We start from the raw sequence: 18,165 nt of genomic DNA, 5'->3' as shown, positions 1-18,165 counted from the left end.
TGGTCCATCATGTCAAGCATCACAGAGACCAGCAACTGGAGAGTCATTGGTGACCTTTGCCAAACTGATTCAGAGGAATGGGAGAGGCCCCCACAGGACAGTGGATTTGACTGTGGCCAGGAAGTGAGGAAGTATATGCTTTAATGCAGGTTACTTTGAGAAGAAGAAAGCTATGCTTTCAAGGGAGCTGTCCAACAATAAAATCACAATACCTAACATGGACTGAGGGCTCTTTTTGAGCAGGCCACAGGCTAGGCATGTCACATACAATTCCTCTCATAGTTACCACCACCTTGCAAAGTCAGTATTACTGTTTCCACTTTTCAAAAATGGGTGCAGGATGATTACATGACTTCCCCATGAACACAGAGCAGGCACATGGAGAAAGGAGGATTTACATGCAGGTTCTGTCAAGCCATTAACCAATGCTCTTTCCACATTCTGAGGCTGCCTGCCCATCACTGGAAATCAGGGGAAGGGAGAAAATGTTAACCATTTAACAGGAAGGGTTTTTTTTTTTTTTAAGATAGTTGAACTAGTTGACTTTTAAGGTCATTTCCACCTTCAGTAGCCCATGGTTCTAGATCATATACTTTGCTCACAGGTGACTTCTATGTAATAGCTACAAAATTCCAGATCTAAATGCTCATCACTCCTTTTGCAGTAATTTTTATGCCATCTTCATTTTAAAATAAGCCACATCCTAATGATGTGCCTATTATACTATGGAGAAAATTAATATTGGTTCCACTTATTTTTGCCAAAAAATGAAAGCACAGTCTATGAAGACAGTTAATCACTCCCTTTTCTGCACTCCACAGCATGCTGCATCTTCTGCTATTACAACAATTATAATTTATACTGCGATTTGCTTTCACACCCCACGCTGGACAGTAACCTTTGCTGAATGCCTACTTTATTTTAAGCCCTGAGAACACAGCACAGAGCCAGGCAAGCAGGGGGCACTTAAACTGTGATACATGCATGGACAGAATGGAAGGACAGATGGGTAGACGGACAGTTCTGCAAGTGAAGGAAGCATTTTTTAACAGCCATTTTACACTCAATAATGGATTATTTAATCTACTTACCAACTGGGATATCACAATGATATCATACTTGAGGGAACCAGTAGGGAAAATTGAGTGATACAAGAGGAATGGGATATGGATTTAAAAAGAGACATCAACATTCACTCTCAAAAAGGCTCCTGAATTATGGGATTTTTCCTGGATTCAATATCACCCAAAGGCAAAAGAAAAAAAAAAACAGAGAGAAAGTAGTCAATTCACTGAATTGCTTTTTTAAAAAATCAGTTACTTTTTAAACTTTTATCCAAGAAGGCCAGTCATTTCCTAAATAAATAATTAATCATGGAATTTCAGGTGTGGCCCCTGGGAGATATTCTAGGAGAGAAAGCTTCATAGGGCATTTTGAAATCACCCCAGAAGTGCATACTGTATGTTTCAAGATCTACTCAATCTACAAAGGTGTATCCTCTAATCTCAAGTCTCAGCCTTTTTTCTATCAAGATGTGTATGACATGACATTCATTTGCACAAAACACTAGCATGAGTGAACCCAGGTTCTATTAAACTATGCTCAAAAATGTTTATGGAAATTAAGGCAAACACTGCCACAGCTTACAAGAATGTCTGATTTCCACTGTGATTAAAGGCACATCCGTAAGATCAAGAGGACAGCAAGTTATGCAAATGCCCCACCATGACAGCTGCAGCTCCATCCTTTTCTCTCCCACATGGGAAAACACAGCAGAATGCAAGTGAAAGTAACATTTTAGGGTTTAACTCGAATCCACCCTAGTTTATATATAGATATTTTAAAATAAGTCATTTGCAAACTTCTGTACGTTGTTATCAGTAGCTGTTAATTCCTCACAGCTGAGTGTAACACAGAAATGTGCTGTGACACCACAGTTGGAAGCCACTGGCCTCTTTTAGGTCTCAGTGAAACTTACACTAGTTATCAAATTACAGTCGGACTCACGGGGTTAGCCAAATTCAATGGCCTTAGAGGCCGTTTATCAACATCTCTGAAAGACAGAGCGCCAGAACTAAGAGCAGGTAGAGAGGTGGTTTCAGGCTCTGGTCAGGTCGGGTGCTGAGCTGTCTTTGTGATGTGATTTGAAAAGGAAAACAAGGAACTTGGCCTGTCCTGAGTTACGCCATCAAACCACCACGGGGTCAAGCTGTCGTGCTGCCTCAGTACTCTGCCTGTATTACAAATAAATGCAAACAAAATAAAAGCAATGCCTCCAAAGAGCCACTGCTAAAATGCATCTGCTAGCCAGGCTTTCTGCAAGACTTCTACTCACAGAGCAGATTAGGTATTTGACACCTTAGAGCTCCAAAGGCCCTGGGAGAGGTACAACCGAAGGAAATTTCAGTAGGAAGAACGTGGGAAACGAGTATTGTGACAGAGGCAGTCCTGACCCAGCTACTGGACACCACGGAATGGATGCTAGACGGGGCCCAGCAATGAAGGACCCGAGTTCCAGGAAGTTTAAAGGTTAGCACATGGTCACAGGACAGCAATAATAGTAAAGCCCAAGGTACTGGAGGTTCCACGGAAGGAGGTAAGCCAAGAGGAACATTTGCTCATGTCTCCAGTTTCAAGAGGGCCTGAAAACTTGCTGTGATTTTAAAAGAAGGTTACTTGGTTGGGGAAAAGCCCAGGAACCAGTTGGGAAAAGCTACAAGGCTTAAGAACATGAAAGCTGCTCCTAATATCAAAGAGACTCTCTTGTAAAAGACAGATAAGGTTCATTTTATAAATCGAACCCTATAGAGCAATGCTAGGAATAACGAACATGGACTTCAGAGCATCAGACAAGGTCAAACACAAGGAGACAATCTGGGGAGCAGAAACGGCTGGGATAGAGCAGGAGATCCTAGGAAGTTGAGGGCTCCCTCTCACGAGATGTGTTCACACAGCAGTGGGATTACTATTTGTCAGGGAGTCTGGACAGGGGCTTCCACACTGGGGATGGCCTGAGCTAGATTCTGATGCACCTTCCAATTCTAAGAGTCTGATCTGTTCGGTTTATGCTCAGATGTGAGCAACCGTAGGAGACAGTAAGCTTCCCACATACCCTCCAAACCCTCTCCCCAGCAGACGATCAGAGGACAGGCTCTAGGCCAGACGGAGAGTTAGATTTCCAACGTTTCTTCTAGCTTCAAAATTTTCATCACTTTAGATTTACATCTCATTTACAAGCTAAATAAAGGAGGATCATGTGTTCTCTCCATTCAGAAGATCCTTACCATCCATGCAGTGTTAAATGTCTCTGACTAGTTAAAAAAAAAAAAAAAAGCCACCTAAATCCCTAATGATTCCAGTGTTTTCTCATATTCACTCGACAGTGGTGATGGATAACATCAGAGTGTGATCCACCGTAGAAAGAGGCTTTCTAATCATAAAATCTATAGTTAAATCACCACTCAACCTTTTCCTTTAAAGACTGAATAATCTCAGTTCCCATCACAATTTGAAGTCCTTTAATCACTTGGAGGGGGCCACTTTTTTCCCCCCAACATGGTCCGAATCTTCCACATCCATTTCTAGAAATGCATGTGGCCTGAGACAGTTACTCATGTCGAATTCTGACCGGAGGTGAGGACAAGAGCAAGTCCCTCCAGGTTGCTAAGCGAAAACCCGGCAAAAGTTGACAAGGATGAGACTTTGTGTAGGAAACCACAGTTTCCCTGGTCTTCAACTCCTTGAAGGTAAAGTATTTCTGTACTAGGGAGACATTAAATCCTGGCTCATAAATCAGAGCTTGGAAAGCCCTGGCCGACCTGCTTCAATGAGGAGCCAGGTGACCAAGTCTGGGCTGGTGCAGATCCATCCGCGGTCCTCGGGGAGAATGGGCAGAAGGCGGGGCTGCACCACACAGCCTCCAGGCTGATGTGGGGCCCAGGGCTGAGCTCTTCTCGCCGGATTCACCACGCCGACGTGCCGCCAGGGGGGCTGACTCGTGAGCCGCCCATACTCGGGGGCCCGAAGACTTTTTACCATTACTACCCAGACACCTCGTATCGGGGCCTGCAGCACGTCTTACATCTCTGTTCTGATTCCTAAACGTATTAACTTTAATTCATTTGCATTTGTGTGTTTCTCTAAGTGAGCAATACAATTGTGAAGTCTAATCTGGGCCTCCCCGATTCTTGCCACAATAGCTCTCCCCACAACTGGGTGTCATCATCAGTCTTCCTGAGGGAAAAACATCGCCTACCTTTGAGTAAACCGACCTACACATCCTTTGCCTGACACTGACTCATTGAAAACCAAGCACTCCCTGGGTAAGCCACTCCTGCCAGTTAGGCTTCTGCAAGCTGGCTACTGGGCAAAAAAACATATAATGCCCAACTAATGAAACAGGGCATTTCAAAACTCATGTGAAAAAGCCCTTTCACAGGATTGGTACTTGCCAATCACACTCACCATGTTTGTAAGCCACCCATGATGTAAAATCCTGACTCAGGTTCTGTCATTTTAAGAGAATCTATTGTGCTTTTAATTTAATTTGATGAAATGGCATAGCTCACAAGACAAAATTTTATAATAGAAAAGAACCCTATAATTTAAGAATGTAAATTCCTCTTGCCCTTCATCTGTTATTTCATTTATTTAACAACCACATATCAAATGCCTGCTCTACAGTAGGACCTGTGCTCCGGCTAAAGATACAAAGATAAGTGGAACCAATCCCCACTCTTCTGGGCTCTCCGTCTCCTGGGGAGGAGAGGCAGACAGGTAAATAAATCATCACAGCAACACGCTCTACTCAAGGTGTCCTCTATGAGCAGGAAGAGACTGAGTCCCTTCACTCCAACTGAAGGTATCAGGAGACCCGAGTCCCAGAGAAGGTGACATGTGAACTACAGCTGGAATCATGAGAATTAAATGATGAGAACTGTTATCACGCCAATGATCAGACCCACACAGAGGAGGTATGAGTATACTTTAATTTATTAGCATTAAATACGCGTAACAGAACAACAAGGCCAGGTGTAATGATAATTAAAAAATTAATTCCTTTGCAAAAAGCAAACAATAACATGAGCCTGAAGTCCTGACTCAGGCTCTGTCATTTAAGAGAATGTATTGGGCTTTTAATTTAATTTGATAAAATGGCATAGCTCACAAGACGTTTAAAAACAAATGTCAACGGATGGCTTAAAGCCCACTGAGGAGAATATAGGAGTCAGCAGAGTTGGTGCCACCTTTTTTAACTTCTCCTAGCCCATCTACCTTTCCACTGGATAGCATTCAGTGATGTTTTGGGGGCCAGAGGAGGGCAGGAGGTTATGTTGGAGAAGGCTGCATTTCTGGATTACAAAAACTTTACAGAAAATGATAAATTGAGATGTAAACAAAAAAAAAAGAGAATTTTGCTCTGTTTTCGTTTGGGGTTTTGGGTTTTTTGTTTTGGTTTGGTTTGGTTTGGTTTTTTCCCATGAAATTTGCCAGGTCATTTTCTCTTTAAGTCCAAGTCTGGACAATACTTAAAACAGATAAATCACCCAATAAATCACACGCTGAAAGATTAACATATCTTTTCTCACTTGTCAAAAATTGATCAGCCTAAGGAAAAATACAACAAAAATTGAAAGAAAGCTTTCAAGTTCAAGCAAATATGCTAAGTTGAAAAGGATTTAGCCTTTTAAACTCAGCTGGCATAAAGCCAGTCCAAATGACCAAACCACAAAACTGCCCTCAGTCTAACTGTGTCACCTTAGTAATGCCTCCTTCTCAGACCCCATTCCCTGATGTGGCTGGAGAAGGGAACATTCCAATTAACCAGCAGTCACTGTAGAGAACCACTTACAGAGAATCAGAATATATAAAATACACTCAAAATAAACATATAACGTGTCTCCATTTACAGCTTCAGGAGGCACATGATAATTTTGCACTGTCCAAATCATTCAACAAGAATTTATTCAGTGCATAATAAGCAGGCCATTGAGCTACGCACCATTGGTTCAATGACCATATTTCCCAAACTAAAACTTAGAACACACATATTAATGACTTATTTTATGTAACTTCCAAGTATATACAGCAAACTGGGAGACACGGTTTAGACACTGATACACTGTAATTTCCAAAACATTCTAATACTATGTCAAGACACCTAAACATTGTAAATCAGAAGTAGTAGCTCCTCCCCAAAAAAGAAAAACTGGAGATATCCAATCACTGTAGAAAGAGACTCTGAAATTTTTAGAATCCTGGAGCTGATGGGAATTTTTTTTTAATTTAGCTCCATATGAATAAAACCATCAACCATCACTCTTCTGGCTTCAAAACCTAAGAAAGTTTTGAAACTGACAAACACGGAAAGGTGTTTGTATGTCATAATCTCAAGGCAGCTGTTAACATAAATCTCTGATACCTACTTGTTCGTTTCGCTCTTTTGCAGTATGTGCAGAATTTCCAGTTGCAAGGGATAGTTGGTAGAAAGTCAGATAGACCATCTTTTAAAATAGAGTTGCAATATATTTTTCTGTGAAACAAAAGCACGGACTAGAGAAATAAAAAGAAGAAAAACATAAAGTTCTATTTCTCTCTATGATGGTCTCAAAAAGAATCCATCCAATTCCAGAAACACAGCCTTTCAATAACGGATTACTGTTTCCTCAGTCAGGGTTTGTATGTTTTTAATATCAAAGGCTTGAGTGTGCATTTGTGAAATGGATTTGAAATCCTAGCAACAGATCTACATTCTCAAGTTGATAGTCCATCTGATTTAAGCCATTACTCAGAACACCTAACCATGGAGGAATATGAAATGTTTTATTTGCCTTCTTACATGAAATATAATTGACGGCTTATTGATCAATACAGCCTGTATGAATACAGGAGATGGAAATATTGTAAACGAAAATGGGTTAAAAATGCTGAAAATGCAGAGACTACTAAAGACAATTTACAAACCAAAACCCTGTTGTAGTGCCTACATCATTCACCTGATGACTGTATTTTTTAAAAAGGAGTAAACTCCTAAGAAGCACTGATATTCTCACTTGAGCTTTCCCTAGAAATTAACGAAATCCTCAAACCAGAGCAACAATCTGGGCCATCATCTGTAGTCCAGACAAAGTCTTATAATAATACCCTTCAAAATAAAAGTACATAAAACTCCTTAGGAGGAGAGTATGCTATTTGTATTTCTGCGTGTATATTTACCTGAATAGAAAACAATGTTTAACAGTTTTCCTTTAGTGAACCTCATGCCAAGATCAAGTGAGGTAACGGTTATCATCAGAATTTAAATTCCTGCTAAATACAGAAACAGAAAAGCTTCCCCTAGTAAAACTATTTTATATTGCTAGTAATTCAGTAAAGAAAATTCGGAAACAAAATGTGATTATCTTAAATATTACCAAAAGAAGTGACAATTTCAAACAGGTTCTCAACAGAGAGGCGCAGCTTTGCCAGAGGAAAGGATTTGCTTATACTTAGCTCTACTCTAGTCCCACCTGTGACTGAGCATTCTGTCTATTGTCTCCATTTCAACTATAAAATGTGTCACTATGAGCTATCATTGTAGACCCAAGGCATTCGTGGATTTCAGTATTAATGGTTCTGACTATTCTTGTGCCCTTGTAAATACATTAATACGTTGTCATTTGTAATTCTGTGTCGGCAGTGACTGGATTGCTGTTCCCAGGCCAGTGGATCAAGTGTAACCTTTTGGGCTCTCAACTCCCATTTAATGATCTTCTGGTTCTCACAAGGGAGTAGTGAGTACAATCCCTGCCATTTTACATACGGGAAAAGGAGCCTGTGGCGTTATAATACATTAACAATGGAATTAACAGGAAGCTGGAATTCAAAATCTCACCATATTCTTCTTGAATACCAAGAGACTGCTACACCAGAAAGTTGCTGAAAAAATTGACAAGATGATTTTTTAGTTTTTATCCAAGTTCCATATCGTGAATCATCATCACTCTTTACAGTTCTGGAAGTGTCCAATATTTTCACAGAACTTTCAAAATGGTAATTTAACTGGACTTGCTAAAAGGAGAATGTGTCTAGAAAAATGCTATTTTCCAATGAGGTCACTCTAAATGGATTCTTTATCTGGTTTCATAATTAGTTTCAACTTTACACATGGTTGACACAAAAAACAATAAGGAAAAGCCTCAGAGGCCAATTATATAAGTTATAAATGCATACTGTATCAAAAGTCGTATTTCATATCTCTAAAACTACAAATAAAAACAGGTCATAAAGTAACAAATAGATTTTAAAAGGCATATTTTTAAACTATATAAACAAATGCTAGAGTAAACCTTTAACTAGATTCTATGGTGTTACTTTTTTCATATTGTAACTGGATGTCTCAATATAAATTGCTCTTTAAAGTAGAGGTTCCTAAAAAGCTATTTTTTTAAATGTTAATTCTTCTAATTAATGGCAATTTAGAACACAGAATGTTTTGGAAAAAAATGCACTTGTGTTACATTTACTTTATAGTAGAAATCCGGAAATATTAATGAATATATCAATCTAATTTGTAATCAAGTATTAATTTGCATGCTGTTCACTAAGTCTTGAAAAGAATTTGTTCTCTTTTTATTTAACCATGCCCAGATCGTGTTGTTTATTGTATTAATTAGGTTAGCAGGCCCCTTCACATCCAGTGCTGATGTAAACTTCAGCCACCAAACACTGATATTTAGTCATAGTTTCAATTAATGGCACTGACTGACACTGAATTAATGCAGTTTTACTGTACACAAAGGGAAGACCAGATCCATGGAATAACTCAGCTGATGGTAAACATTAGTAAAATAAATTCACAATGAGCTCTTCTTGATACACTGCAAAGAAATGGCTTTGTTTATATTCCATTTCAGGATCCAAACATGACAGTTATCACTGATGTAGCATATTTTTGTTTTCTCATTAGGTAGTATTACTAGTCTCATTCAGCTAGAAACACTAGTGGCTTGAATTCCTATTGACTTAATATTTCACTTAGCTACAATCTGCTTGCTTGTGTGATCCCAGATATCCTTCTAGAATTTCCTACGTGTTCTTTGTCTATACAAATAGTATACAAGCTGACAATACAAAGAAAGACAGCTTTTTATTTATTTATTTATTTTGCATTCCCAACAGTCAAAAGCAATCTGACATAAAGTACAAGAGTGCTCTACCTAGAGTTTTTGAGAAACTCTCCCAAATTATTCCCAGGAATTTACTCCTCAGCAACCTGCCAAGGTATTTGGAATTTTTACCATTAAAGTCAGTTTGAGCTAAGGTGAAAGGCCCACCCATTACAATATACTTGGAGACAGGAAGACAGGAAAGGGCAAGAGATGTAACAAGGTAGCTGACTCATCATTCACGTTTCAATTCCCTTAAGTGTTTTATTGTCCTATAGCAAAGTTCTACAGCCAGTAGGGAATGTTAGGGCCAAACAAAGAAGAGTTAAAGGCAGGAACAGAGAGGGACACGGGAAGGAAAGCCAGAGTTTGGAACAAGGCCTGGGGAGCACCACTGCAGAGAAAAATCAGACTATCAGACATAAGGGGAGAAGGGTTCCGTGAAATAGTTTTTCTCCTGTTTATTGCCTTCAATCTTTTACCTTATAGTTATGCAATGTTTCTTTTAAGTAAATGGATCAAATGATTCTGATTCTCAACAAATGGCACTACCAAGATGTTTTCTCTGAATTTGTACACTTTCAATTATTTTTATCCAAGAACAGTCAAAATGAAACAGCCTCAGTTGTTAGATGAAGTAACTTTCTGACATTATCTAAATGAATGCCATTCCATTCCATTTTTAAGGTTCAAAAAAACTAACCACCATCTGTGAACACACTCAAGAAGATGCTGAACATCTGAGAAATTACAGTTAGTTGAGACTGAAACTCAACCTACCTATCTTTCTAAAGTCACGTTCTGGAAATACCAACCAAGAAAGCTGTCACATCATCGCATTACTACAGCAAAACCACGAGCACAGCTTTACTTGTAAATACCAGTTTGTTATACAACAGAAGCCAGATCACACTAATGAAGATAACTGTAGACAAATGTCATGGCCTGCCACAGTAATAACAATCCATTTTCTTCTTATTTCTATATGTAAGCAAATATTATCTGTACTTTGTTAAAGGATAAGAATGCTTAAGGAGCACAAAAATTTCCCTTGCCTGCATTAAAAAAAATAAGTCAATCTCAGACCACTGTGATAAAGTTCCAACAAAATTTAAAGTCATGGCTTCATGGCCTTGTGAACTATGTCTTATCTAGTTTTGTAAATGGGAAAAATTGTTTGGCAATCTGTTTTCCATTCAGCAAATATGTACTTTCTAGTCACTAAGCATACACATACATATTCAAGTGGAAATGCTATTTCACAACAGACTGATAATCGAAATAGGTTATCATCTCAAATAATCATAAAAATCAGGATTCTCCAATAAAACTTTTTTCTATAAACAAAATTTCATATGTAAAATTTTACATCAAGATTTCTATCAAAATATATGCAAAATTAACTTTTCCTCTTTTGAGTCTATTACACCCTCTGCATTTCAGTTCTGCAAAAATATGTAAACCAAATTTTTTGAATTATGAGTGGTCATGTGTATATATAACGAAAAGCCCTTTATGATTATATATATATATATATATATAATACAGCATTGGAAAAAAGGCAAGACAAAATAGCCATGGAATGGTTCAATGGGCTCTTTCACATCACCTGGTAAAGACACCAAGCCAGAATGTATGAACAATTATTTTCACATTCTTCACTTGATGACAATTTTATATTTACATTAAGAATACATACTTTGTGACTTAAAACAGAGAACTGGCCTTATATATGCACATATGAGTGTTTTCTAATTACTCACACATTTTACTATCCTTTGACACATTTACTGCTATCATTTGAATTGTAGCCTTTACACCGAGTGTTTTGAAAAAAGGTGATCTTAATATACAGACTGGAGTTACAACTAAACTTCACACATTAGGGAGATAGTTGTTATTCTCTGATATTTCAACAAAAGGTCTTGCTTTTTTAAAATGTCAACAGAGGCCCTTAATACAAAACTGTTCTTCTGAATGAATTTTAATTTACTGTTTACATGAGAATCCATGCCTGCAGATCAAAGAGCTGTGCATCAGCAGACCTATTTCGAGTCATTTTTGCAGAGATGTTACCTCCTTATCTTGATGAGTCTACGAATACTGCACTGAAGCAGGAAGGATTCTAATAGAACCAAAACAAGACACACACACACAACACCACACACACACAACACCACACACACACAATTACTTTAAAAAACTGAGCAAACCTGAATGGAGCAATGAACACTCTGAAGCCCCAGAAGGACCATGCATGGTCTTTAGGTTGCTAGGTTACTTCACCTAAGAGCTCACGGTGTAAATGACTTCATTGCCTTGCACTCTACTTGCATGCTCAGGCCACAGTAGATACTATCTCTGTTCTACACACAACACACTGGCATACACATACACACACACACACACACACACACTCTATCTACATCAGTCAGCGCTACTTCCAATTTCAGAGGCCCGCTCCGCGCGTAGCCCGTGCCCATTCCTGCCCTGCGTCCTGACCCCAGGAGTGAGGGATACTACTTAATCCTGGCATATCTGTTCTGTTGCCTCATCCTTCCAGGATTCGTCGGGTGGTTCCTCCCCCACTCCACCACGGACTACAACGAGGACGGCGGATTCCCTGATGCGAGAGAGAAGGAGACTACTCTGTCCCCTTCCTCACCCACGGGGCATCCCGGCTTCTCTTGGCCAGAAACCTCAAAGCCATCCCCGCCAGGAGTCTGTGATCCTGGGGCGGGGGAGAAAAGCCAATGGTAGAAATCGAATAGCACGTTTAACAAGCGGGTGCCAGGGGCACGGAAGAAGCGAGGGGGGTGAGGTTACCCCCGGGGAGGTGTGCTCCAGCAGGGCACCATTCAAGAGCAATGACAGGTCGGCGGCGGACGCCTGGGGGTGGCGAGGGAGGTTTGGGGAACTGCTTTCCTTGTCTTTCTCAGGGCCTTCGGGGGAATCCCGGGCGGCGGCGGCGGCGGGGCTCTCGGGTCGTTCCCCGCCTCCCGCACCCCCGGCGCGTCCCCTGGGCCGCCCCCTCCCTGCGGCCGCCCCCGCCCCGCGCGGAAGGAAGAGCGGGGCTCCCCCCACGCTCTCCCGCTCTCTCGCGAGTCCTGTGCAGGCCCTTTCGGGGGAGGAAGAGGGGGCGCGGAGGGAATTGCTGCAATGGAGCGCCGAGAGAACCCTGCCCGAGCGAGGCAGGCGGTGGAAAGCCACGGCCACATAAAAATGCCATATTAATTTTTTAAAAGCCATAAATCACCCCTCCCTCTGCAAAAGAAAACCATAAACCCGATCCCATGCAAGCCCGCGAGCAGCCACCCACTTCCTATTTCTGTCACAGCAGCTACACCCTGCCAGCAACCACCCCCCGGGCGCCCCCTCCCGCCACCGCCACCCCCGCCACCACCTCCCCGCTGCTCAGCCATTTGCCAACTGACGCCCCCGTAAATAAAAATGCCCCAAGTGGGGCTGGTTGGGAAGCGTGGGGGGAGGGCGAGCGAGGGAGGGGGGTTCGAGGGTTGCACAATATCCTAGAAGGTCCGTAGCCCGAGCTGGGAGAAAACCCGGGGCGGGGGGAGGGGAGGCGAGGCGAGCCGCCCCGGTGCCTGCGGCACATCATGCACCCGGGCGACCGCGGCGCGCCGCTTACCTTTCACCACCCTGTCCGTCGTCGACAACTTGGGATCAATTGCCTTGGGCTCGGACATCTCCAGCCGCCGGGGGACAGCGACGCGCTGCTTGTCCGTCCTACTGCACACCCCGACAGGACCGGCGGGCCAGACACTCAGCTCCGCCGCCGCCGCGCTGCAAACCGCTTGGCTGGACGTCTGGGCTCTCAGCTGGCTTTAAAGTTACTGCCTTCTCCACGCGTCCCTCCTGCTCCGCCGCCGCCGCCGCCGCCGCCGCCTTCACTCCTCCTCTGCCGCCGCCAGCCCCGCCGACTCTGCTCCGGGCTGCGTGTGTGTGGTGGTTATTTATTTATTTTCTAAGCACGCCTCTCGGTTCTTCTTTTATTCTTGGGGGAAGGGGGATGGGGAGGGGAAGAGCACACACGAGCACCCACCCTGGCGCGGAGATCCGGCACCGCGGAATGGAGCCCCACGCGCGCACACTGCTGGGATTAAGACGGATCACATGGGGAGGGCCGGGGGCGAGGAAGGAGAGGCTGGGCGGCCGATGTCAGTGCCACCAGCCGCGCCTTGGCGTCCCCGGCGGCGGAGAGACGGCCGCCGCTGCTGCTGCAGCTGCTGCCTCCGCTGCTGCTGCTGCTGCTGCCGCCGCCGCCGCCGCCGCCGCTGCCGCTGCCGCTGCCACTGCTTCCCCACACCGAGCGCCGCCGCTGATCCGCAGCCGCCGGAGACGTCCCGCCGCCGCGCTCGCCTGCGCTCGCCTCTGCCTCCCCGCGTCGCTCCTACACTCACACAGCACAGCCGCGGAGCTCGGCAGACACAGTCCCGGACGCAACCTACCCTCCGCTGCCGCCGCCGCCGCCTCCGCCGCCGCTCCCGCCTCCGCCTCCTCCCCTTCCTCCTCCCGGCCCCCGCCTCTAGCGCTCCGGCAGCCACCTCCTCCCCGCGGAGCCCGCCCCCTGCGCCCCGCCCCGACGTTGGAGCTGCAGGTGTTCATTGGCTAATGCGCGCGTCACTCACTGCCAGTGTCAGCCTCCTAGCTGGTCCCGCCCCACGCCCCTCCTAGTCGTCCCCGCCCCCTGATCTGTTTTCTCCCTGCTGCCAGTCCGGAGGGCCTGCTGCCTCCACCGCCCAGTCCCCGCTCAGGTGTCACTGTTGCTGGCAAGCCGGGATTAGGGAAGGAGAATCGGCAGGGGGTCGCAGCTAGGAGAGAGGCTCTACCATGCCACTCGCAGCCCCTTTTGGCCTCCGCCCCTGGACCCCGCACCCACACCCTGCGCCGCTTTGGCAACAGTGCCTGGTCGGCTGGGTTAAGCCGCAGTGTGAGTAGCCAAGTGCGGAGGGTGTCTCCGGGTGTGTGCGTGGCCCGCGAGAGGGCAAGAAAGGAGGAGGCGGGGAGAGAAGGGAAGAGGGTGGGGGTGAGAGGCGACCGAGAGAGGGCGGAGGAAGGAAGAGCGCGGGGAGCTCCGGGGCCCGCCGCACAGCTGCTATCGCTGCCGCAGCTGTCCAGGGAGGATCGCCAAAACGGCGACGAATAAAAAACTTACCTTGGGGAGACGGGTCCTGCCTGCCATGAATATGTGGTTGTTTTGTTATTGGGACTTTTGTGGGGGCCGATGTGGTGGTTATTAATGTTTTCCACCCATGCATCCACACCTTCCGAGGAGGGGCCGCTCCTGAGTATCGCGGGCCAGGGACGTGACGGAGCGTGCCGGGCGCTATGGGACGCGGGAGCGGGCTGTCCACTGAGGATGGGAATGGGAATCCAAGCGACCCCGGACAACTTTGAGTCACCCGGGGCAGCCCTGCCAGTCTCCAGGGAAAAATGGGCAGGGGGCAGGAGAAACACCGGAAAGTATCGCCTTTTCCCTGTTGACATCGCGCATGGAGCCACTAGTGGGGACTAGTGACACCACAGCTCCCTTCCCCGATCCTTCGGATAACCCGACGCCCACTGGGTGCTCCTGATACCTGCAGGGCCCTGAAGCCCAAGGCGGGTCCCCACTCGGTCACTGTGGTTGGAAGGAGCGGGAGGGAGAGAATGGGAGGCGTGGAAGACCAAAGAGTGACAGTTCTGAGCGGCCTGCCCCTCCACAGAATGAGGAGCAGGTCTCCCTCGGCAAGAAGGTCACCTCTCCAAAGCCCCTCTCTCCAACCAACCTCAGCACCAAGGACGCCCAGGGAGATTAGGGACAGGGATTAAAGTTCAAACTCTAAAAGAAGTTTTAGGAATTGGCTGACGACATAAGGGTATGGCTTCAGCAGTGTGGCCTGCAAGGTATTCCTCACACTAGGAGGCCGGGTGAGCCTCTGTGGAGGACTTTTAGCAAAAGGAGGCCATGCAGGATATGTCTCTGGCTCAGGGAGATTGTCACTGGCTCCAAATTCTGCCCAGTTCACAACCGTAGGATATTTGTGTGATAATTAGGCAGACAGTACATTCAATAAATATGTATCATGCTCTTTTTCTATCCCAAGACACTGTGGTAGGTAATTTGTGTAGGGTAGGGGATGGGGTATTTGAAAATGGTCCTTCTCGTAATAAAGCCTAGTCCAGTAGAACAGTCATAAAAACATGAGCTCTGAGAGGCCACTGTATTGCCTCAGAAAAAGGTTGTTGAAAACAACCTCCTGAGCACAGGCAGAGCTAGTTGCTAAGGCAGATTTGGGAAGTTGGCCCCTGGCCAGGTGGCACACAGCAGGGCAGGGATGCCAAGACCTGTGGGTGAAGAAGAGGACCTGCTTGAGGCAGGATTGGGAAACCATGTTCAGGGATGCTCACTTCCAACGATGCAGTGTTCTCTCCCACATGTTCCAAACAGATATAGTTCCCACCGTTATTTGGACTCGCTTTTCAGGTATTTTTTTTAAAGGAAAAAAACCCCAAAAAACTTTGAACCAAGATCAGAAGGCTTAAAATGTCAGCACCATAGAAAAGTTTTATGATACAGATAGGAAATAAAGGCACACCTTTCAGGCACACCTTTCATCCCGCTACAAGTGTGAGACACCTCCTAGCTGAGGTATGTGTGGGAAAAAAAGTTATGAATCATAATCACTTTGCAACACATCTTATTATCATCAGGTGCCTTTAATGCATGTGTATGGTTGCACATTGCTGCCACACAGACACATCTTCTTAAACAAAATTGGACCCTACTCTAAGGAAAACTAGACAGCAACATATTAACTAGAAACTAGTTATGTCCACATAGCTGGCCTACTGAAATAGCCAAATCATCTTTTTTATCTAGATTTTTTTTTCAGATGTCCTACTATTTGCTACTGACATTCTTTTTAATCCTGTTAGACTGCCCAAGCAGTCCTTTATTTTATCACCTCTTGTATCAGATCACCTTACACTTGGAATTTATATTTTCAAGAAGTTACTACAATCACTGTTTGTTGACTTCAACAATGCTCTCTGCTTATGAAGAAAAAGAAAAAGAGAAAAAACCTTGGCAAAAAAACTTGCTGTCTACCAAAAAAAAGGTATTTCCCTTCTTTAGTATTCTGCTCTATGCAAAGCATCTGCCCAGGTAGGGACTCCATATCCCAGCCTGCACCTGCTAGCATCTAAGTGGGTCCATGTGACTAGTTCTGGTCAATGCACTGTGGGCTGTAGTGTTTCCCACTAAAGCAGTTAAGCAACAGATATGCATCCTCCCAGCCTATGGGCTTCCATCCTACTGCTGAATATAGAGACTTCTAGGGTCCAGGAGAAAGTGTAACCCCAAATGGAAAGAGCTGAGTGCTTGAATTACCAGAAAGAAGAATGCTGCCCACCTACTATGAAAATCTGCATTGAACTTTACATGAAGGAAAAAATAAGCTCTTACTGTGTTGCTCCATTGAAACTGGGGTATGTTTGTTAGTGTAGCTAACATCACCAAATTCACACACAGAAGTTATTATGTTAGTTGAAAAAGTAATATCCAGAATTATTGCGTATCTGTTATATAACACAACTACCAGAGACAAAACATTCTTATTTTTTGATACATGAGCTTCAAATTTTTATTTTTTGTAAATGAATTATTCATTGGCCAGTTGTGTTTCAAACACCTGTTCTATGCAAGATACGATGCTAGGTGATGCATAAATGTATAAAGGATTTTTTTAGTCAAGAATTTGGCAAGACTGTGGGCAATCATTATTAATTTAGATTTAATAAACATATTTTTTATTTGTTTTATTTGTATTTGTATCAATCACGTATCCCACTTCTGGGCACAGAGTAAGTGCTCAACAAATTTTGTTGCATGAATTTAAAAAGTGAATTGGCATACAGTATATGATGCACTAGGCTAAGTACTACAGTCCCTACCCCCCTACTCTTGGGGATATTTAGAGATTGTTTATATGTATATATTGATATTGATATTGATATATGCTTATGTATGTATATCTATCTATATCTATATTTATATATACATACACACATACTGGAGAGAAATCTTATAGCCCTTTCTCCTAGTTTGAATTCTAATTTCATTATTAATTTTAAAACTGAATAGATTAATGATGTCAAGTCATAAATGTTCACATTTAAAATAGCAGTAATAATACAAATATACATGCTATTATATTGAAAATCCAAGCACTATTCATGCTGTAAAACTTTATGTATTCTGGCTTTTCTAAACTCAGAATTTCAGAATACGTGAGCTGAAATGAGCTGAAGTTTCCACGTGAAGTGTTCTGAGGACAACATCAACAATAACAAATGGCTTAGTAATTAAACTAAAGATACCATGTGGTGGAAGACCTGGCAAATCAATTTAAGAGAAAGTTTGTCAAGACCTCTGAAAGCATTTTTGCATATGCAAAATCAATATAGTAATTAGGAATGTGTTTCACTCTTTAAAGCCAGCAGAAATTTAACCTTATGCCAAGTTAAGTTTTGCTCATTATTGAGTGGAAATTCATGAATTTTCAAGTAAATATTCTATAAAAAAAGAATCTTGCACTCAGGCTAGCCATCTTTCCACTTACTTCAAATTAGTGGGGTCTTATCTTGCTAGTATTCAAAAGTTTTGGAAAGCCTATACATATCAGACACTGGGAATATAACATGAAAAAAATTTAAAGTCTCTCCTTTCATAAAACTTACATTCTAATGAGAAGAGACAGATGATAACAAGGAACAATTAAAAACGATTATATATACAGGACATGTCAGGTGAACTAAGCAATAAAGACCCAAATAATGTACAGTGGTAACAGCACCGAAAGGAGTGATGAGCAAAGTGGTGTTACTCACGGTTGTAGACAGATTGTTTAGGGAAGACCTCACTGAGAAGGTAATATTTTAACAGAGATTCAAATGAACTAAGGGCAGTATCTACGCAGCTATCTGGAAAAAGAACATTCCGGGTTAAAGAAACAGCATG

At 43.5% G+C, this 18,165-nt stretch overlaps 2 protein-coding genes across 3 annotated transcripts in view; one reads left to right on the top strand and one right to left on the bottom strand.

Annotated features, from left to right (window-relative positions):
* The window catches only part of PPP3CA (protein phosphatase 3 catalytic subunit alpha), a 288,055-nt gene extending 274,417 nt beyond the window's left edge, over window positions 1-13,638 (bottom strand). Inside the window, exon 1 of one of the 2 annotated variants that reach the window (XM_031468717.2) lies at window positions 12,793-13,638. In XM_031468717.2, the coding sequence (XP_031324577.2) occupies window positions 12,793-12,850 (58 nt within the window). In that variant the 5' untranslated portion in view covers window positions 12,851-13,638. The remainder of the gene's footprint in view (window positions 1-12,792) is intronic. The other variant, XM_031468724.2, reaches the window with a different exon arrangement.
* LOC135322049 (homeobox protein Hox-A13-like) lies at window positions 13,174-13,776 on the top strand. The gene has a single exon (XM_064489236.1). It carries the CDS (start codon window positions 13,174-13,176, stop codon window positions 13,774-13,776), a length of 603 nt encoding a protein of 200 aa, XP_064345306.1.
* The last annotated feature ends 4,389 nt before the right edge of the window (window positions 13,777-18,165 follow it).

The sequence above is a fragment of the Camelus dromedarius genome, chromosome 1 (assembly GCF_036321535.1).
Source record: "Camelus dromedarius isolate mCamDro1 chromosome 1, mCamDro1.pat, whole genome shotgun sequence".
Lineage (NCBI taxonomy): Eukaryota > Metazoa > Chordata > Mammalia > Artiodactyla > Camelidae > Camelus > Camelus dromedarius.
The sequence above is the reverse complement of the archived record's forward strand: the minus strand, read 5'-3'. Positions and strand labels throughout refer to the sequence as shown.

Excerpts from the sequence above, each read along its gene's own strand:
- LOC135322049 (XM_064489236.1), top strand. The coding sequence starts at position 13,174 with ATGGGGAGGGGAAGAGCACACACGAGCACCCACCCTGGCGCGGAGATC.